General features: G+C 34.4%; 3 protein-coding genes across 3 annotated transcripts in view; 2 read left to right on the top strand and 1 right to left on the bottom strand.

Annotated features, from left to right (window-relative positions):
• Nucleotides 1-7,426, bottom strand: part of LOC128676349 (zwei Ig domain protein zig-8-like) — a 53,213-nt gene extending 45,787 nt beyond the window's left edge. Inside the window, exon 1 of the mRNA XM_053756413.1 lies at nucleotides 7,167-7,426. The gene's annotated coding sequence lies outside the window, so the exon portion shown is untranslated. The remainder of the gene's footprint in view (nucleotides 1-7,166) is intronic.
• Nucleotides 7,427-17,316: 9,890 nt separating this feature from the next.
• LOC128676348 (uncharacterized) lies at nucleotides 17,317-18,336 on the top strand. The gene has a single exon (XM_053756412.2). The coding sequence runs from the start codon at nucleotides 17,317-17,319 to the stop codon at nucleotides 18,334-18,336; it is 1,020 nt and encodes a 339-aa protein (XP_053612387.1).
• A 95-nt stretch (nucleotides 18,337-18,431) lies between these two features.
• On the top strand, nucleotides 18,432-22,088 carry LOC128676517 (uncharacterized). Its single transcript, XM_053756654.2, has one exon. The coding sequence runs from the start codon at nucleotides 18,432-18,434 to the stop codon at nucleotides 22,086-22,088; it is 3,657 nt and encodes a 1,218-aa protein (XP_053612629.2).
• Nucleotides 22,089-23,861: the final 1,773 nt, after the last annotated feature.

Genomic DNA, 23,861 nt, shown 5'->3' with positions numbered 1-23,861 from the left:
TATGGTATTTTTTTCAATAGACTTAACACGCACAATGCGCTTAATATAGCCTTTGTTAACAATTTCTGTGAACTTCGATACTTATTTAGAAACTTCTAAAAATACAACAAAAATTGATTTTTCCTATGGGAAAAATGATCAAAATCCCTTCCAAAAATTCCTCTCTACGCCTCAGACTTATCATTTTTTCATGGCTTAAAGAATGCGTCCGCGCTAGGGATGGGATAGGATTAATATCAAAAAGTTAATAATTAAAATAGAATGATGGCAAAAGAAAAACTGCCATTTCTTCTCAGTAGTAGTTGTCGTTCCGAAATGCTAGTAGTTTGTAGCTTTGGTAAATATTATTTAATTTGGTATACGACGTGAAAAAGTGCTTGTGAAGGCCTAATTTCTGAATAAATGATTAGATTTTGATTTTTGATCTCGATTTAAATAACCAGGTATCACTTAAATGTAAATAATATTTGACGCATTATAAAACCTTTATATTTATATTTAATGTTTTTAACACCAAATCCACGTTGTTAACAATGCGTTGATACCACAAATTCGTTATAGTTACAGTCATCACAAATTTTAACTTGAAATTTTTGAATCAAAATAATAATTTAACCTTTTTCAGGTTACACATATAGTATACACATAGTGGAAAGAACATTTAAATTTCCTAATTGACGAGGGGCCAGATCAGGATGGTTAAGGAAAATTTTTCAGTAATAACTGAAGTTAAATATAAAGATTTTTAATATAAAAATGAATCAACTAAACATATATACCTACCTACCTACTTTTAAATACAGTGTCATTCCTTATGAAATTCATATTTTTTTAAAAGGGTGGGTATAAAATGGGTAACTGATTACCCATTCAAGGCACGGGTTTATACCGAGTAACTGCCCATCACTAACCTGCCCCACTTTAGAAGTTGCCTAGAGGAATTTCCCTTTTTATCAAAGACAAGCGAACCAGAGACAGTTTCATGCGAAAATGCTCAAAGAATTTTCTCAACATGTTTTTTATTTAGCTAAATATTTGGCTCATTATATCTTGCTACAAAGGCTTGTTTTTATTTTTTGTCATAATACAATTAAATAATTTGATATATTTTCAGTTAAAACTTTATATTTGTTAAAAATGCTTTTGTTATTTTAATTAATTGCTGTGAAGTGTTAAGGCGACACATTAGCAAGCAGACTTATTAAACTTCCTTTTCGAATGTTCAGTGTTATGAATTTTAGCTGGCTGGCTGGGTCTATGTTAAGACTGTGGATTTATACAATATGGTAATATTCTTTTTAAAGGTTTTAAATATATATAATACTAAATATGTTAAAAATAAGCAATTCTTTTAGGTAATTATATTCTTTATTTCATTCTTTTAAAAATTATAATGACGACCTCGGTCCCGGGTCTTGGATGTCTATCTATATATGTATTTGTTATAAAATATAGTAGTAATTACAGTATCGAACTTACTTTGGGGCTAGCTCAATATGTGTGGTTTGTCCTCATTTATTTATTTATTTATTTAATACTATTGTCGTCGTTTAAATTACGGTGATTTTCCCCGGCAAAGAGCATTTTATATCTTGTCTTACATATTAATTTTATTTGTAACAAGGGTTAATTTTCAAAAAAATCTGTAACACGTATTTACTAATTTATTGTAAACAACTAATATCCTATTTTTCAAGTAAATAACTTCAACTGTGTAGAACTTTCATATAAAAGTTTTTCACCCCTTTCACCCCCTTCGGGGTAGAATTTTCATAAATCCTCTCTTAGCTAAATCTTACCTAAACTCCCCAGGGAACTTACATACCAAAATTTCAGCTTCCTACGCCCAGTAGTTTCGGCTGTACGTTGTCTGTCAGTCAGTCAATCAGTAACTCAGTAACGGAAGAGTTGTATTTATATAGATTTAATATATGGTACATATATACAATAAATTCAGATGATGAATTATGAGAAAGAATAAAGATAGTATTAGGCAGAGAGAGTGACCAATTGATGGGCGTGAACAGTTTTAGTTAAAATTCATTTACGTCAAAGTAGAATGAAATAAGTTATTTACAAAAATGTCATATTTGGCACAAGCTTTTGCTGTTGTCGGAGAGATCTTATTGCATTCAATGTGTGACAAAAAAATACATGTCCGTGCATTAAACCTTTGAGGAGTTCCAATGTCGGGAGCCGTTCCTGGGTAGCGGGTGCACCATCAGGTCATGCTAATCAATATAAACTGGAAATAACTTGGAAAATTTCAACTCTGTAGGAGAAGCGGAAGTAGATGAAATTTAGAGCAAGATTTGATTACAGACAGACAAACATCGGGACAGGTGAATCAGAATGAAGCTTGTAAAAAGTAATCTTATTTTTTTTACTGTTTTTCCCCAGTAATTGACGAAGTAATGTCTATATTTAGAAGATTAAAAAGTATTTGCCAAAACATTAGTGAGACATTACGAAGTTATTGCCTCACAATGTAGTCTAATTAAACCTGATAGAGCAGTCAGATAAAACACAACTACTTTGAGGCTATCTGTGGGATAAAGAGGCTATCTGCTGGATAAAGAGGGCTGTAAGCGGAAGCTGCGGATTAAGTGAGCTCATTAGAAGACTTTAATGAAGGGGAAATGGTTGGTTTTATTGAAATATAATGCTATTTGTGTGCAGAGAATATACTTTGTTATCATTCTCTCTCTTCCATTGCCTTTTCTTGGTGTCTTCCTTAGCCATACAGCGTTTGAGCCCAAGTTCCGTATTTCGTATTTGTCGTTATTAGCAGTTGGACCATTATAATTAGCATACATAATAAAATCATTTTTGAGAAGAGTGTTTTTCAGCCATTTCCATCTCAATTTACTTGAGGAAGGAGTCGTTTCCAAAAACATCATTCATAAAACTGACATCACACCATTATAGAATAATTTTATTTTTAGGCGTTTTGTTTAATGAGTTTTTATGTTAAATCTAATGATAGCGCGTGTCGGCATTCGAAATGCAATAAGAATGAGCCGATATCAAGCACTTTTTGGCTTTGTGTCTTTTTTCCAGGACCAGGTGGAAACGGGATGACAAGAATTTGTTTCCTACATAATTTCTAGGTATACTTCATTCTTTTAATCATTATAGAGAAATTATAGTGTCTTATGTTTAACGCCCACGCCGGTACGCACATCCATTAATCCTATTAATTGCATCTATCTAAACTAAATGGTTTGATTTATTATTAGACAATTCCTGTCGATTTGATATAATTTACTAGCTGTATGTGTGTACGAAGTAGCTGGCTACTTCGTAAATTAAAAAAAAGACTAAACAAACTTTAATATTCATTACTATAGCAAATACATTTTCTTATGTCAAAAACAAAATCTTATGTGAGGCTTGTATGACAGTAATGTATTGTGACGTCACGGATGTTAAAGTCAAAACGCATTTCTAATAGACCAAAGCAATAGTAAATCTTGTAGTGAATAAAACTGATCAAGGTATTTATTGTTCAAACACGATAATTAAATGTCACTTACAATTAATTACCAGTGTTTGAACAATAATACCTTCATACATTTCATTTTTAACCCCCGACGCAAAAAGAGGGGTGTTATAAGTTTTGCCGCTCTCAATGTGTCTGTCTGTGTACGTGGCAACGTAGCTTATCAAAAGGTAAACCGATTTGAATGTAGTTTTTTTTTTATTTTTGATAGTAAATTTTTATGCGGTAGTTCTTAGAAATGTATATAAATCGATTCAGCCGAAAGTTGTAGCGAAATGAATATTGAAAGCCGGGGTTTTTTTTTTTATTTTTCTAACAAATAAACTTGTTACCCGGTCGAATCGTCAATTATTAGTTTACGAACTAAGACAAATTTAAATTTCCAAGAAAGTTGACCATCGAGTTTGTGTCACAGGAATTCATTTGTAGTTGCTTGAACATCGGAGTTCAGTTTGTTACTTTGATTTAACTTGCAGATTCTGCATCTTTGAGATTGACTTGGAGAATGAGACTTACTTCTTTAAACTTTCAGAAAGAGTTGCGTCTGAAAAATACTTGAGTACTATTTAAATTGAGGATGTTCCATTGTCTCGAGGCAATTACAATCGGCGGCGGCCATTACATCTAGCTCGCACACGGGCGCCACTTCACATTTTTATTTGTTTCTTTAATTTCTTAGCGAAAATAAAAAAAATATATAGATTATGCTACAGTACATAAAGAATTTTAGGAGATAATGTTACAGTCAACCGAAGGAAGGCCTAAAAGGAATTTATTAGCCACGCTGTGTTCGATTTTCGGCTGTGGAGGCGTTTCGTGTGGATGTCCTAGCTATTATACACAACCAACGCTTCAACGAACCTCTATATAACAACAACTAGATATATCGAAGAAAAGCTTTTGTTTTATCTTATTTCAAAAAGAAAAAGGTTTTTTTTTTATTTAGTTCAGTTGACTTTTGTAACCGACTAATTTTGAGCTTAGATTTCCTACTGATTTTTTTTTTGTTTAAAAATCATTCGAAACGATGTCGACACGCAACATTGTTACAAATGAATCAGCTATACAAATTTTAAACCATTATTAAATAAAATAATTTGAGATGAAATGCAAATAGGTATAATGCCATTGGTTGATTGATTTCAATTAAAACGGCACAACATAAGCTAATATCTATATTCAAACCCAGTTAATTTCCTAATCGGCTATTATGCTGAAAATTAATTACCCCACACAATTATTGGAGAATGGTTAACTTCTGTTGACGCAAACGAGGTTAGTATTTATCAAATAATAAGTTTTTCCTACAAATTTTTTTCCTACAAATCTGGTTGAAATTTCATTAAGTTGGTTTCTGTTTTTTTTTTAGCATACCATAACAAATTGAAGGAAAACATCGTGAGGAAACCTGCACACTGGTTGATTATTAACTTGTGTGTGAAATGGAGAAGGCAATGGTAAACCACTCCATTCATAGTGCCAAGAAAGTTGTTGTGTGTGTTTCATTCCACGACTATGAAGAGAGATATCAAAGTGACATTTTATAACCTTATTCTTGATTTTAATAACTGTAGTTTGTGTATGCAGAAACATGATTATTTAACTGTTATGATGAAAACAATTTTTCTAAATAATACTAAAATGGAGACTCGTGCTTTATTGGGAAATCAGACCGATTTAAACCTAATAATTTTCTTCGTCGATTAACTTAAACATGCACAATAAAGTGTCTGATGGATTTGTAAAAACAAATTGTAGTTTTTTATTAAAATCAGTAAGAATTTCTTGCGTCGTGTGGGAGGGTTGCGTGGGGCGAAGGTCATGTACGATACGTATTCTGTTATATTATTGAAATATATATCAAACTATACAAACATCATCACCAACCCTAAATAAATAAATATATTAGGACAAATCACACAGATTGAGCTAGCCCCAAAGTAAGTTCGAGACTTGGGTTATGGGATACTAACTCAACGATACTATATTTTATAACAAATACATATATAGACAAACATCCAAGACCCGGATCAATCAGAAAAAGATCATTTTCCATCATGACCCGACCGGGGATCGAACCCAGGACCTCTCGGTTCAGTGGCAAGAACCTTACCACTGGGCCACCGAGGTCGTCAATATATAGCACTAGAATCACTAATATTGAATGAGTTTCTTTCGGCATTTCTTCTCAACATTGGTCGTAGTTCAATGCCAGTAGATTGTATCTTTTTGAGAAATTATTATACATACTAAACAATCCAATCATGCGATGGCCAAGTCGATCCTATTTATTTAAAACCTAAAAGATTTTTAATATTGATTTGATAATAACTTCCGTAATAATTTAAGACAGAAGGTCCCTTAAGTAGGGACTAAATAAATTAATCGACTTGGCAACACGGATCTCACAACTTTCAAAAACTGAGCTGCGAGACTTGGCTTTTTTACAGCATGTTTTGATGGCATCTCACTGATTTTTGTAGTCATAGGTCGAATTTGTATGGAAAGTAGTTTTTTTTTTCATATTTCAACATATTTTCTTATGGGAATGTTGTTCAATTTCATGGGCTGATCATACTCTTTCCATTATACAGGTACAATGATCCATTAACTGCAAATGTAACTTTGTAATTTTCTATATTTATATGGAATTACAAAGTTATTAATGCAGTTGGTGTATCTAGAAAACGGGACCGAAATTCCAAAATATTGAATGAAATTTGAAATTTACAGTGTTTATACGATACCTGCTTAATTTTTTGAAAATGCAGGCTTCCTGTTTTATCCACAACGAAGTTATTGGGGTTCGAAATTGGTCTGAATTGTTTCGACAAAAGGATGATACGGCCGTGCCTTTTTTTTAGTCGACTTGCGAGGGCACTGCCACGGCAGTGCCAAATGTTATATCTGAGGGCGTGCCCTCAGATGAAGAAGTACCTGTGGATTTCTGATAAATTCCACTTTGATAATGGAATTTATTTGTACCATAATTAAGTTTGTCGTGTATGAATGCAGCCGTCACATACATCGCGCCCGCCCAGTGTGACAGTTTGCTAACAATCGTGAACAGTACAAAAACAAATAATTTTGCAAGGGGATTTTTGATAATAAATAAATTGAAAATACAAGTTATGTGGTGGCTGTTATAAAAATTGATCAGTTTATGCCAAATAACACCAGAAATTCGAAAATGAGTTTGTTTATTCGAAATATGTACTAAACTATTCTTCTTGAATTTTTTTTTGAAAAAGGACTTCGAGTACTTTTCATAGTGGAGCGCATAAACAAACAAAAATTTACAAGTTCGAAAATTTACAAGATTTCGTTTAACGAAATCTTTTGCCGAGTTCCTAAGAAAAGTGAAAAAAAAGGCACAACAAACTTCAACGTAGCTTTTTCTAAAAAAACCAAAAACTTACGTAGATCAAGCTAAATGACAACAAAATCTACTAATCAATAGTATAGTTGCACGTTATAAATTTGCCTTAATTTTTTTTTTTCTTGTTATAATATAAGGAAAACAAGTTTGGTAAGCATTTATGGTAAGCTTTTAGTACCAAATTGAATAATTTTTTTTTATTTACCATGATGAAAAACGCAATTTTCGCAACTAAATGTATACATTTAGTTAACAGTTAACTTTAATAGAAGTTGCGAAACTCACCTCATGAAAATAATCCTCTTGTCAACATTTTAAAATTCGCAAAAAAAATAAATATTTCCACTCACAATTTACGATTTCAACTATTTAAAAATACTGGCCATTTTATTCCATAAAAAAGAATACAAGCAAAATACAAAACCACTTCTACCAAATCAAGTTCAACAATCGAACGTCGAGCTCGAATCGCGCGCCAAAACGTTCGGAAAAAATACTTTTTGAAACGTGTTCGAAAATTGGTACAGCCTGAAGCGCCCTCGCCGCCCGTGGGTTTCTATGACACTGCGAAACTTGGTTTGCAACGCGCCTGCGTAACACCGCGCCACCGGTTTTGCACTTCTGATACATTTCTGCTTCAATTAATCCAACGTACTCAATTACCGTAGGTGTTCTACCCCTAGCAAGTTTAAACCGGCGCCTGATAAGAATCGAGAAATCGTTAGCACCTATTGTGCTTTCGGCCCTTCGACTACAAAAAGAGCATTGTTAGCTCAAGCACTGGAGGAAATTGTTTTGTTAAAGATACTTTTAAGTGAACAATTTAAATTAACGTATTTATTTTCATCGTTTCTTTTTTTCTTAACGATTATGTTCTTTACGCGTGTTGCTAACATTGGTGTCAGATTTTCTTCTAGTCGCCTAAAGGCATCTGGCATGACCTTTTACGACTACTTGCACGTCATCTAATGGCAAATAGTGGCAAGTAGTCGAATACACTAGTAATAATCATACCGCCACCACTCCATCTTGCTACGACCACGGCAATTGCAATCGATGAAACGTCAACCATATTAAGTTTTAATTTAAAAAAAGTAATTTAAATATATTTATGATTTTTTGGTTCAAAATATTAAATGTTATATATGTTTGTTGTGCAAACCTTTAACAGACGACATAGGTCGATTTTGCCTCTGAACCGAGAGGTCCCGGGTTCGATCCCCGGTCGAGTCATGATGGAAAATGATCTTTTTCTGATTGGCCCGGGTCTTGGATGTTTATCTATAAATGTATTTGTTATAAAATATAGCATCATTGAGTTAGTATTCCATAACACAAGTCTCGAACTTATTTTGGGGCTAGCTCAATCTGTGTGATTTGACCTAATATATTTATTTCTTTATAAGTTTTAATAGAAAAAAGTAATTTAAATGTATTTATGATTGGGTTTAAAATATTAAATGTTATACATAGGTACTTCTCGACATTAGACATATACTGAACCATTTCTTTCTTTGAACGATATTTGAAAGTTAACCGGACAGTCGTATTTCTATGGCTGGAAATCGTGGTTGTCAAAGTGTGACGAAACACATACAATTTCTTAAATGGCATTATTGTTGGAGTGGTTTGGTATTGCCTTCTCAATTTCACACACAAGTTCATAATCAACAAGTGTGCAGGTTTCCTCACGATGTTTTTCCATCAACGGAAGCAAGTGGTGGTCGATGAAAACTATTATACATGAGTCAGATTGGTATACAAACTCATGTGGCACGAGTAGGATTCGAACCTGGGACCTTTCGATCCGCAGGCGGGCGTCTTAACCATTACACCACCACCGTTTCAACAACGTTCTATTTGGTGCTAAATATATTCATGCCAGAAGCGAGCCTCTTCGGTGGCTTCGTCAGTCAGATTGATATAAAAAAATTAAGTGGCACGAGTAGGATTCGAACCTGGGATCTTCGATCCTCAGACGGAGGTCTTAACCATTACACCACCATCGCATTCGCACCGCTTCGCCCAATATCTACAACGATTAATAAGGCTTGAGATTTATAATGACAATGCAAAAGATATTTAACTTCTCTCCCAGATGAATGGACATTCTGGTTCAGTATAAAAATTGTGGATTAATACAACGTTCAGAAATCATGGTCGAGTAGACACGAGCAGTATTCGCGCTCGACTTATTATTTATTTTTAGGGATTCGCACGTCAAAGGTAAAATAAAGTTGAAAACCTTTTCTCATATGGTCTTCAGTTTATCTCCATGTAAATACGATTTTCCCGTAGTTTTCAGTATCAGATAAAAATATATATCTATTACCAACACATTTTAAATGAGATTCTATCGGCATTTCCTCTCTGCTGTGGTCGTTTCATATTGCTAGTTAATAGTAAACTTGTGAGTTTTTAAGAAATACTAGGACATTTTTTTTTTCATTACAAAAAAAAGCAATACTTCTAAAAAAAATATAACCGCAACACGCTTCGTCAATAAATGTACAGACACAAATCCGTCACTTGCTTCATCAATATTGAAATACAGGAAAATATTTGCCATTATACTAAATCATTTAAGAATTGACATTGCATATACCATATCATTTCAAAATTGTCGTGAAAAAGTGCATGTAAATATGTAATTTCTGATTAAGTGACTGTAAATTTTTGGCACATATTATAGATAATTTATGAAATAACAAAACACATATAATTGTTTTCATCACGTCGTTTAGGATATCTAGAAAATAATTTTCGTTGAAATTTTAAACGTGGGTTGATAAATAACTTCGTAGAATATTAAAAGTTACATAACCTGAATAAACACTTTCTGTTTTATTTTCTCAAAATTCAAACGTGCGTGATGCTTTTATGTAGCTATTCTGATATGAATTTTAACTAAATAACTTGAATAAATTAAAAAAAATACTTTAAAATACATGTTGTAAACTATTGTGTATATCAAAATAAATAAATAAATAAATAAATAAATAAATAAATAAATAAATAAATAAATAAATAAAAACTTGTGGGAATAGACATGTGACACACACAAATAATATGAGACCTAGCTTGCTCTGAAGACGACTCTCGAAGCTGAGTCGGGAACGCTAGGGTAGCCGATTTAGATAATATATGAGTATTCAACAAGATCTTCAATGCGATTCTGAGTAAAGCCTCTTTACTTGGCCGGAGAAATCACGTGTCTAAAGAACGTTTAAACGGAACCCAGCCTTCGAGAGTTCGACTCCAACTAGGTCGGGTTTTTCTGTAAGATTTCTCATTTCTATTAAGAGATACTTCATTCTGCCGCCCTCTTTATGGTTACTTGAAGCTGTGCTGTGATGATGAATCGTGGCCAATATTTTTGTAGTTTAAATCGGAATATTTTTTGTAATAATAATAAAGGAAAATTAACACTGAAGATTGGTTAATTACGTGAGCTATGTTTTTGAGCATGTGTGTTAAAAAAATAGGTTTTGGTATTCAAAATATAGTTCGTTAGTTCAGTAGTAACGGAAGGCATATTATGGCTATTAATCTTTCGCTAAGAAAGGATTTTTGGAAAATCCTTAGAGTGTAGTGTAGTAGAAGCATGTACGATTATATATAATATAATTGAGAGTTGAAAGAAGAGTCCACAACGAACAGTCGTCCATTACATGGCGACCCTGCCAGTGGGGGAAGCTGCAAAGTCTAGTTTCTAAATCATTAACAGCTATTTAAACGTCCCCACTGCCGGGGCACTGGCCTTCCTTACGAATGTATAAGGAGTTTAGGCTAAGACCCTCCACGCGGGTCCATTGCGGATTGGCGCGTTTTAACGTCTGCAAATACAACAACGGCTTTACGTGCCTTCCGAAACACGGAGGATCTCAAGATAAGTTTGGTCACCCATCCAATGACCGACCATTACGAGAGTGTCTTAACCGCCGAACGCGCTAACCACTGTGCCATAGAGCTCCACTTAAGTTTCTAAATAATAATGGAAATACAATTGAACGAGAAAACATAAAATGATGATAAATTGTACGACAAAAGACTTTCAATACGTGTGGGGACCGCCGTCGACAAGTTATATCTGAGAAGTTCAATCGATGCTCGTTCGTGTACCTTTCCCACGGGAACTGTATCGTCGACAGAATTTTCCTTATGTATTAGCTAACGTTGGGGAATGGGAAAAAGTTACGGTTTATTTGTAAGCCTTATTACTAATATTGACATAGGTATTAATATATAAGTCTGTGTAGATATTACTGGAAATAATACTGCGAAGCACTATTTTCCGGTGTAGACTAATTCCGCGAAGTGCGGTTTTGCAATTCACTTCTCACTATCGAATCGATTCGAAGTGATACGCAGCGAACCAATCACATTGCGGCGTGGTTATCGTTGCGTCACAATGGCAAATATTAACTGGCGTTTCACAGCGTGTCGACTCGATGTTGAGATGTAAATAACAAAGTCGCTATATGTTTGTGCTGCATATGGATTTTATGCGCACGGGATCGATGTGGTTGATAGATTTATCTATAACTATCATTTCCTGGTGTTGGTGAGTATACTGCAGTAGTATGAAACTCGAACTGTAGTAGAAAATCAGACTATATTTTGACAGATTTGCACGGCTATTTATTACCAAAATTAACATTTTAATCTTATAAGAAATGATGATAACCAATCACAAATTGCGATTTATTTTACGCCGATTGCCGCCAGGGGTCTGTCACTGCATAAATATGTTCGATATGTCTCAGAAATGCAGTGACGTATTTCCTCAAGTATTCCTTATGTCGCTACACTGGATTCGCTCGGTTAAAACCAAAATCAATTATACCTAAACCTTAGTCTTAAATCACTAATTTAAAAATCTGCATCAAAAACCGTCGATAATTTTAAAGATACAAAAAGCCTATAAGTCTCTAACCTATAGACAGCGGAAAGCGATATCGATCTGCAATATAATGGGGTGCAAAATATTAAAAAATACAATTTATAATAATTTTATCACGGACATATACCCAATGCAAAGATTTATCGATACGATACATCGATACATACGATATATGTATTTTCTATGACAAAAAAAAAAAACAAGATTACTTTTTTTGCCAACTATACAAACAACAAAAGTTTGTGCGAAGACATTCCCGTGTGTGAAATAAAATTCAAGACGTTTGCTTATGATGTGAACGCTTGTAAACTATGGAATATATTTTCATAGCGAAAATTTTTGCGATCGTCAGTTAATTTATACATTCCGAAATACCAGTAGTTTGTAGCTTTGTGAAACACATAGCTACAAACTACATAGTTTAAAACTTGACGTGAAAAAGAGAAGGGTCCGATTTCTGAATTCTTTGATTTCTTCAACTTCAGTAACGGTGTGCTTAATATGCATTGCATGAAAACGTTCGCCATTTTGATTTGTTACACAAGCCATACACGATCACATAAACTAATAAAATGATTGTGGTTGTCGCTAAGATCGGAGTCGATCTGACATCATCAATAAATCAATTGCGTTCGTCAGTTTTTAACAGACAGATGGACAAGAAAGCGACGCCATAAATGGTACATTTCTATTTAGATTTCATGTACGGAACCCTATAAGTGTAACTATGAAGCCTCAATTAGAAAATAAGTACCCAATGCAAATACAAACGTGACAATGAATTCAATTTTTCTTATTTTTATGGCAAATAAAGTAGCAAATAAGGATAATATAACAGTGAATGAAATTTGTGAAACACATCAATACGTAATTCAACGATTGTGTAAACAGATTTAATTTCCCATTGAGTCGTATCGACAGTGAGTGCTCAAATATAAATTTAAACATTTTGTTATCGCGGTGATAATTCACCACACGCAATAAAATTTGCAGAATGATACATTAAAATAGCTTTTCGTTTGTTTTACACCGGGTAACATTTTGATTTATACATAAACATAAAAACATAACCTCAAAATATTATAGATACTCCATGGGAATGCCATTATTGTTTACTATTTCATCTGAGCGATTTTACGGTTAAATCCGTCCGTTGAGCGTCGGAGCTCATAATTTTATTGCAATAAATAATTTGATTTGAATTTTATAAACTGTATTTCAAAACAAATTAACCGACCAAAATTAAGCAATACATTTTTTTTTTAAATAACATAAAATTTTAAGCTCAAAACATTTTTCATTTTCAAATCTTTTAATTAAAAGGCAGAAATGTTGAGTGAACATTGTAAATTATAGTGTAAATAAAATGCCACATCGACCATCTAAATTCTTTCACTGATTGTGCAATCCGTAGTGTAAACTTGAGCGCCTGGACTCCACTAGATGATTTTATCTGAAAATATAATATATATTTACATTTTTATACAAAAATTAGCTTTTGTCCGCGCCTTCGCTCACGTTTATTCCGCTTTTAAGTTATAATTCTCAATATCTCGGGTTCTAAGCAACGTATCGCGCTGAAACCTATACCAGATTTTAAGTTGACTATCAGCTGTTATATACTAAAAAACTGCATCAAATTCCATTCAGTAGTTTTTGCGTGATGCGCGAACAAACAAACAGACAAAAAATAAAAGAAAATTGTTTTGATATTATTGTAATGAAAGATTTGGAAATGATGATTTGGCTTCTATTAGTCCCATAAAGACCCCCATAATTATTTATTTTTTTATATCTCCTATACAGACAGACATAGCTCATAAAGTACAGTTTTATATGTATGTAGTTATAGATATTAAGATATATATATATATATATAATCTCAGGTAGGGTTGGAGTAGAAAGGCAGACAGTTGTATAATAATATAATTAATAAGTAAAATACAGACCTGTGAACAATAAAAAAATATATAAACTATAGCACTAAATCACTGTAAAATTTAGAACACTCTTCCGAAACATTAAAACACTTATCCTTCAAGGGTCTATAAATAATTTAAGATATTTTATTATATATATATATATATATATATATATATATATTATTATTTCACCGTACTGTGGTACGTGCCGATATCGTTATGGTAATGAATGAGTCAAAATGTGATTTCAAAATATCAAGTGGAACAATAATGTAAAATTTTGAATTTAGAATGAAAGAAATAAAAATCATGCCAGCGCGCACGCGATATGACTAAAGAGGTCATAATGCGTGGCGTTACAGATTAATATTTAAAAATAGGTAGATATTCGTCCATTAACTGAAAATAGCGGCCCAAAGCCCCAAAGGGTTTCCGTATGCTGACCTCCAAACTTCAATTCGAATATGGCACCTGATGATGATGATTTGTCCATTAATTCAGTAGGTATACGAATGAGCCAGCGTACCGTCGCTGGTATGTAAATTTGTTTAAGCAACGTGCCCCCAAGCCTGTACATATGAGTTATGTCTCCGTAGAAATTTAATTTGGCGGGAAAAAGATCAAGATGGCTCGGATATTTCTCGATCCTAATTCTTTTTGCGTTATATTTACGAGTATAAGATGAATATCTCCAGTAATATTATTATGGATAAGTTTTAAATTTCAAAAATGGCAATACCAAAAATATGCAGTGTTAGTATTTATTGACTATTAAAATATTTAATCCATTAATTGTCCAAAAATTTTTGTTTATATTTTAGCATAGTTTTTTGTACAAATATTATTTTATCAAAATTACTAATTATGGATATATATATATATATATGTATATTCTTCGTCATCAGAAATTAAGAACTAGATATGCTCTTTTCAATGGAGATTCTTCTATTTCTTTCCATTTCATAGGTACTCCTAACATACGTACTCCTAACATACGTACTCCTAACATACGTACCTACGTACCTATAATTATTTATAGTCATTATTATTGTGTAATATATATATATATATATATATATATTAATCGATCAATGTATAGTTTTTACAAAGTATGAATTCGAATAATTATTATTTGCTTATATGTATATTATGTGCGTCTCATTAAGATAGCAGTATGAGTTCGAATCAATTAAAAAGAAAAATCTTTTGAACAAATATATACGGACAAATCACACAGATTGAGCTAGCCCCAAAGTAAGTTCTAGACTTGTGTTATGGGATACTAACTCAAAGATACTATATTTTATAACAAATACATATATAGATAAACATCCAAGACCAGGGCCAATCAGAAAAAGATCATTTTCCATCATGACCCGACCGGGGATCGAACCCGGGACCTCTCGGTTCAGAGGAAAGCACTTTACCAATGCGCCACCAAGGTCGTCAAACAAAGAACATATATTTCCCAATGGCAGAACAGCAATATCCCATAAAGTACTAGGAATCGAAAGCCGAGTGCGTCCGAGCACACACTACGCTGGCAAAATTGCTTTTAACAACTTTAATTGGACTTCTGAAAGAAAAAACTTTGCCAATCTGCCTTTTGTAAGTGGTGGTTTTAAAGCCGAGATTAAAACGGTTATTAGGCTGTTGTTTATGAAAGATACATCGTTTATTCATATCCCTTGTGCATCTTTTGATCCGTATTTTAAGTTCCGTTGTAATCTACGTACTCTGCCCACATTCACTGGAATTGCTCAAAGGTAAATACTTGGTAAGTGCTAGGTTTGTTATTAGTATTTTAACACTCGGTATTCACGTACTCAGTATTCAGCAAGACGTGGTCTCCAGAGTCGCGACATTAAAATAAAATTGGGCTGGGCACCTGGCTAGAAGGAATGATGGAAGGTGGACTAAAGCTGTAACTGAGTGGTACCCCAGAACTGGAAAACGGAGCGTAGGACATCCGGCGGCTGGATGGTCGACGATGTAAAGGAAATTGCTGGCAACAACTGGATGGGGATGGCCCAGGACAGAGATGGTTGGCGGAGACGGAAGGAGGCCTATGCCCAGCAGTGGGTCACGAAGGGCTGCAGATAATTATGACGATGATGACTCAGTATTCAGTTAATTTTAATCGCTAGATATCCGTCGTTTGTTTAGATTCTATTTTTTAGGTAACTGTGACGCCAAGTTCAAATTCATATCAAATATTCGGATTAAAATGAAAACAAAATTTTATGTCAACGTGATCATTTATGTCGTTAGTTTATGTCGTATAGTTTGCGATTACACGATTTGAAATAATGATTGATTATTATTCCAATGAAAACTTATACTGACATTTCCGTTTCCTAAAAATGCAACAAATTAATATAAACATGTATTTAATTTTGCTGATGATAAAAAAATAAAACTACAAGTATAGAAGTTTTCAATGATGATCAAATATTAATACTATAACTAAACCAAACGTAGAGCACTCTCGGACATAATTCATGCGGACCTCTCTCTTTCTAATCTGAGTGTTTCCCCGGTTCTACCGGCGCCATTGAGCGTCGCAGCTCAGGGTCCACATTCCTACAGCTTTTCTTCCACTTCGCACGTCATGCGGTGTCTTCTCTTCATAGGTTTTTCTTGGCACTATTAATGGAGTGATTTACCATTTCACGCATAAATTAATAATCAACCAGTGTGCAGGTTTCCTCACGATGTTTAACTTCACCGGAAGCAAGTGGTGGTCGATGAAATAAATGGGTCAGATTGGTATACAAACATGTGACATGAGTAAGACTCGAACCTGGGACCTTTCGATCTGTTATACTATACATATGCACCCTTTAGTGCTTACATCACTCACAGACTGCTGCATCAGCAGATTCGGTTGCGACGTTAGTCGCTAGTCCATTCCTTTCAGTCAGTCGAAATCGAGCTCCTTTCCATGCTAGACGGTTGCCTCAAATCAATTAATTCTTTTTTTTAAAAACCTATTTCCTCAACGCCGTATAACATTTGGTGGCAACGGTAAAGGGATTTAGAAAAATAAAATCCCCGGTTCGCCTCTTTCACGTAAAATTCAAGTATATAAATTCACGCGTGTGTGTGTTTGTGTTCAACTTCGAGTTCTGCTTCGGCCCTCATAGTCGTCGTCTTCAAGAAAGCAGTCCACCTGGGGCCCATTGTTGGGCATCGCCGATATTCAACGTGCTCCAACCGGCCTCAAACCACCTGCCAGGTTACCCACTGTCACGCGATATTGACGCTGTGACCGGTATACCATTGAAGCGACAACTAGTGATTCATTATCACATACACGGTATCCTCATCACTGTATCCAGATCTAAGCGCACCTCCTATCGACATCGAGATTTCACCGTATCGACGACGTCACGCCGTGTCTGTATTTTGTTGTGTCTACGCGACCAGCGACATGCTCGCCCTTATCACGTTTCCTGCATTCCTGTGAGTGACTTTTTATTCATACTTATTCTATTGGTCATTGCTACTCTGTACTCGTGTTTTTTTTAACAAACGAATTCTTGTCATAATTGTATAATTTTATTATTATTATTTTTCTTTTATATTCACATTTTGTTACTCATTTAAAATGGCCGAAGGTCGTTCAACCAGCCCGAAACCCGAAATCTCTGTCACAGACACAGAGGAAGATACCCAGGGCCAATTACATCCAGGCCCCTCCACTAGATCTAGTAAAAAGAAAGCGGCTGTAATTCCCAAATCCGAAATTGAATTATCCACTTTGCTTAAATTTATAAAGCCATTTGATGGTTGTAGAGAAAAGTTAAATTCATTTTTAGTAAATTGTAATAATGCTTATGAAATAGCCTCGGACACACAAAAAGATATTCTCTTTAAATACATACTCTGTCAGTTACCAGGCAAAGCAGAGACCGCCTGTTCCATTAAAGAATTTACTAATTGGCATCAGCTTAAAGAGTTCCTCAAAACGCAGTTCAGCGAGAGGAAACATTACGCTCATCTCCTCACCGAATTACAGGAATGCAAACAACAAGTCACTGAAACTGTCAGTCAGTATGCTTTAAGAATAGAGACTTGCTTATCTCACTTACTTACCGAAATTTCCATCTCACACGGCCATAAAAGTAGAGAAATGATTGGACGTAGTGCCGCGATGGAGGAATTAGCCCTCCATCATTTCCAAATGGGGCTAACGCCCCGAATATCTAATTTTGTTAGGAGTAAATCCGTTAAAACCTTAAACGAAGCAATTAATATCGCAATTTCTGAAGAAAGAATCCAACAATCTTTATCTAAACACTCAGCCCCGTCTAGCAATCAACAATCTCGTCAGTTTATACGTCGTAACCAAAATCCATCTTCATTCAAAAACAATCCTATTACTCCTCGTCCTAATAATAATAATTCCATCCTTGTCTGCCGATATTGCAAAAATCCAGGTCATACTATAGAACAATGCCGAAAAAGGGAATTTAATAATAATCGCTTCAAAAATCCTGATCAAAACTATACAAGGCAACCCCGTGTTCATTTCATCTCCGATGAAACTTCGGAAACTAACGATGATTTTCTTACCAATCCTGAGGGCGGTTATGACACCGTAGACTCTAATCAAAAAAACGAGTAGACATCTCGTCCCAGTGTCGTGCGGGATTATATAATTTTAAAACCGGCACTATCAATTATAATTCATCTACTAAATCCTCTGTATCCACTGTATCTATGCAGCAACCCAAGGTTGATCTGCCCAAATCTACTAAATCCTCTGTATCCACTGTATCTATGCAGCAGCCCAAGGTTGATCTGCCCAAATCTACTAAATCCTCTGTATCCACTGTATCTATGCAGCAACCCAAGGTTGATCTGCCCAAATCTACTAAATCCTCTGTATCCACTGTATCTATGCAGCAGCCCAAGGTTGATCTGCCCAAATCTACTAAATCCTCTGTATCCACTGTATCTATGCAGCAACCCAAGGTTGATCTGCCCAAATCTACTAAATCCTCTGTATCCACTGTATCTATGCAGCAGCCCAAGGTTGATCTGCCCAAATCTACTAAATCCTCTGTATCCACTGTATCTATGCAGCAACCCAAGGTTGATCTGCTTAAATCTACTAAATCCTCTGTATCCACTGTATCCATGCAACAACTCAAGGTTGATTTGCCCAAGCCTACTAGATCCTCTGTATCCACTGTATCCATGCAACAACCCAAGGTTGATCTGCTTAAATCTACTAAATCCTCTGTATCCACTGTATTCATGCAACAACTCAAGGTTGATTTGACCAAGCCTACTAGATCCTCTGTATCCACTGTATCCATGCAACAACCCAAGGTTGATCTGCCTAAATCTACTAGATCCTCTGTATCCACTGTATCCATGCAACAACTCAAGGTTGATTTGCCCAAGCCTACTAGATCCTCTGTATCCACTGTATCCATGCAACAACCCAAGGTTGATCTGCCTAAATCTACTAGATCCTCTGTATCCACTGTATCCATGCAACAACCCAAGGTTAATTTACCCAAGCCTACTAGATCCTCTGTATCCACCGCATCCATGCAACAATCCAAAGTTGACTTATCCAAATCTACTAAATCCTCTGAATCCGCTGCATCCGTACAACTTAAAACTACTAGTTCTCTAGATCCTTCAAAACCCAAAGTTTATAATATTTCAAATATTCCATCTAAAACCTTATTACCTCATGTTCTAATAAAGTCCTCTGTCTCTGATATCCCATTATCTCTGCTAGTAGACTCAGGATCATCTGTAAGTCTATTGAAACATTCTTGCATTATGAAACATCCCAAACTCACAAAAGACATAATTCAGTTAAAGGGTATAGACCCAACTGATAACCCTATCTGCACTCAAGGTCACTTTTTGCTAAAACTGCAACTTCCTAAATTCGACATATCCCATAAATTCCATGTAACTGATATACCTGACTTACCCTACGATGGAATAATGGGCTCAGATTTCCTTAATGCACACAATTGTAACATAAATTATAATAACAATATCCTTTACATTAGAAACACATCCATTAGACTACACTTTCATGAGCCTGCCTATATAATACCTCCTAGAACGGAAACTATTATCGAATGCTCTGTATCAAATCCTGAGGTAAAAGAAGGATTAGTCCTCGATCAGAAACTTTCTGAAACTTTACTAGTAGCTAATTGTATAGTCCATGTAAAAGAAAATAATAGAATAAATATATCCATTGCTAATACATCCGAAGAACCCGTAACTGTCGAATCCAACCTAAACTTACAACTCGATCCCTTTAATCCCAAAGTCCTGCCAGAACATTCAAATGAATGCATAAATCATATAAATCTTACTACTAATAGTTTCAAAAGAACACAAGAAGTGTTAAAACAAGTCCGCACTTTTCATCTTAATAAAGAAGAAAAGGACAATCTTCTACAATTATGTTCCGACTTTTCTGATATATTTCATCTCCCAGGAGAGATCCTAACTCATACCAACGCTCTCAAGCACGAAATCAAAACAACTACCGACAATCCCATACACACAAAATCCTACAGATTCCCCGAAGTCCATAAAGCCGTAACTTCTTTTCCAATTCCAAATAATCCCAAGGACGTGAAATCGTTTCTTGGCCTAGTTTCCTACTATCGTCGTTTCATCCCCGATTTCTCTAAAAAGGCAAAAGCTCTTACTAATCTTTTAAAGAAGGATGTACCCTTTAAGTGGGAAAATCAGCAACAACGTGCTTTTGACACACTCAAGGAAGAACTTACCTCTGCACCTCTCCTGATATACCCAGATTTTACCAAACCTTTTATTCTTGCCTTACTTACCTGTGACGCATCTAATCATGCCGTCGGCGCTGTACTCTCTCAAGGACCTGTGGGAAAGGACCAACCTATAGCTTTTGCCTCACGCACACTCAATAAGAGTGAATCCAACTACAGCACAACCGAAAAAGAGCTGTTAGCCATAATATATGGATGTAAGACATTCCGCCCTTATATATATGGGTATAAATTTATCATCGTCACAGACCACAGACCCTTGAAATGGCTATTTAATCATAAAGATCCAAGTAGTAAACTCCAAAGATGGAGATTAAAATTAGAGGAATATGACTACGACATAATATATCGCAAAGGTAAACTAAATTCAGCTGCTGATGCCCTCTCTCGATATCCTGTCAATCCTATCTATCCAAAAAATCATACCAACCTGAACCCTAATAATGATGAAATTCCTGACGATGACCTACAAAACCTTCTAATATCTCCTTCCAGCCTAGAAGCCGATCTAGCTGATCCTGAAATAAATAACGAATTACTAGATTATTTGAATGATATATTAGACAATGAATCTCCTGGAAAACAACCAGAACCACAACTTTCATCAAATCAAGAAAACCCCGAAATCTTACCTTCTTCTGTCCAGTCTGCACCTGAAAGTCCTCCTCTAGTACCTGAAAACTTACTTTCTGATCGAACTGCACCTGAAACTCCACCTTTAATACCCGAAGATTCACCTTCTTCTAACCAGACTACACCTGAAACTTCATCTATACAGTTCGGATCAGATGAAACCTATAATACTTTCCTAAAAGCATCCAAAAATGTACACGACACTCTTATTATAGAACATAATGAAAATCTACTTAAAACCACACAAAACCTTATTATTATACCTACCTCCATAGACTTGGATGAGTCTATGCCTTACATTCAGGAAATCATTAATAGTTGTTCAGAACCCGATCGGAGTAATTTCTTAAAACATGAAAGGTCATTATTTACCTCTCTACCTCTCACTATTAGAAATAAGACTTACCTTTTCTCATTCACAAAAGTTCACCATTTTGACGACTTGTCCTACCCGGATATATTTAAATCCATAAAATATGTGCGGGACGAGATTATAATGACATACCCTACTATAAACGAAGTTAGCATAGCAGATTTTAGGAATCCCTTCGATAGACACTCCTTCGTAAAAATCTATAATATTCTCAGCTATCTTTTTGACGGAACCAATATTAAAATCCATATATATCATAATGATATCATATACCCTTCTTTAAATGAAATTCCTAAAATTCTAAAAGAGAACCATGACATCCCTATCGCCGGACACTTAGGATCTTCTAGAATGCTAAACCGTATAAATGATAGATATTATTGGAAAAACATGCGAAGTGACATAGAAAACTACGTAAAAAACTGTACATCCTGTCAAATAAACAAAGCCTTACGCAAAACAAACAGAGCTCCCATGATAATAACTTCCACTTCTACGTCACCATTCGAAAGATTGTCCATTGATAAATTCAAATTCAAATTCAAATTTCAAATTCAAAAACTTTATTGTAAAACATAGGTAGGTGTTACAGATATAAGTCACATGTTTTTAGTATCACTATGTTTTATCCGAGAGCGGATGTACAATAATTAATTAATTATAAAAATATTATTTCCTTGTGTGGCATGCATCAAGATTATATGTTTAATTATATTTCACGAGTCATCATTATTAAATTATTAGAGTCAAAAAACCTTTTAATTGTAAATAAAATTAAACTATAAGTACTGTAAGTTTGTCAATCGCCATGCAAAATAAAAACAAAATAACAAGAAAGTAATTAAAATTAAAATAATTATTTATACTTGTCATATTAGGTAGGTATATATCATAAATTGTCATTTAAAAATTCATTTATTGTATAATAGCATTTATCTAATAAAAAAAGTTTCAATGTTTTCTTAAACTTCAAAAAATTAAGATCTTTAAAACTCTCTGGCAATTTATTATATATAACAGGGGCCATGCCAAATACACTGTTTCTTAATAACGCCGTATTGTGACCACCAACTACCAGTTTGTGTACATATTGTGGCCTAACACGGTCCTTTCTTTTTCTCGTGTCCCTTATTTTCTTAAATAAGTGCGGATTTAATTTTACAAATATACATATTTCAAATATATAAATACAAGGAAATGTTAGTAATTTAAGGGATTTGAAATATGGCACACAGCTATCTTGAGTTTTTAAAGCGCACATTGATCGCACACATCTTTTTTGTGCTTTAAAAATGATGTCTTTATCCCTTGAATTACCCCAAAATATTATCCCATATCGCAATATCGGCATGACTAAGCCGTGATAAGCTACAACACACGCCTCTAATTTTATTTTTTTCTGAAGCTGAAAAAGAGCGTACGCACATTTATTTAATTTGTTGCAAACATTATCGGTATGACCATTCCATGTTAGTTTGTTGTCAATTGTTAGCCCTAGAAATTTGGTTGTCATGACTTCATCAACCTGTTCTCCATTATAATGAATAGTTAAGTTTTGTACTGTCTTTCTTTGAGCGAATTGCATCAATTTAGATTTTTTCATATTAATTTTCAAATTATTTATCTCAAGCCATTCTACTATATCACGTAATACATTAGTTATATCGGTTTCATATTCCTTTGGGTCATTACATTTTATTACAGCTGTACTGTCATCAGCGAACAATACCATGTGTTGTCTAACATGTTTGGGCAGATCGTTAATGTATATTAAAAATAACAGTGGCCCTAACACACTGCCCTGCGGAACTCCAAATTTATTGATACGATGGTCCGATAAATAAGTTTGTTCTTGATTAGTTACAGTGCAGATACGGTTTATCTCAACGTGCTGACCACGGCTATCTAAATAAGATGATATAAGATTCAGTACATTCCCTCTTATTCCATATGCGTGCAGCTTATTTATTAATCGCTTATGGTTAACAAAATCAAACGCCTGAGTCATGTCTGTATACAGTGCACATACCGCGGTTCTATTATCTACATTATGCATTACAATGTCAAGTATAAATATTCAATTTTATTGATGAAGTGTGAGTTAAAAGCATCTGCAATTTTTTTAGGGTCCGTAATAATACTACCATCTTTTTCAACTCTTGTAATATAGTTTCTAGTATATTCTCTTTTATTTATTATTTGCCATGTTGCTTTGGACTTATTTTCGGCTTGATGAATATAATGTGAGTTTTGCGCCTTTTGAGTTAAGTTTACGATTTTCTTTAATTTTTTACTGTAATTTTTAAAGTTAATTTTATTTTCATATGATGCATTTTTTCTATATTTCCAAAG

Source organism: Plodia interpunctella, chromosome 16 (genome assembly GCF_027563975.2).
Source record: "Plodia interpunctella isolate USDA-ARS_2022_Savannah chromosome 16, ilPloInte3.2, whole genome shotgun sequence".
In the NCBI taxonomy this organism is placed as follows: Eukaryota; Metazoa; Arthropoda; class Insecta; order Lepidoptera; family Pyralidae; genus Plodia; species Plodia interpunctella.
This window is presented reverse-complemented; position numbering and strand designations above follow the sequence as displayed.

Excerpts from the sequence above, each read along its gene's own strand:
- LOC128676348 (XM_053756412.2), top strand. The coding sequence starts at position 17,317 with ATGGCCGAAGGTCGTTCAACCAGCCCGAAACCCGAAATCTCTGTCACA.
- LOC128676517 (XM_053756654.2), top strand. The coding sequence starts at position 18,432 with ATGCAGCAACCCAAGGTTGATCTGCCCAAATCTACTAAATCCTCTGTA.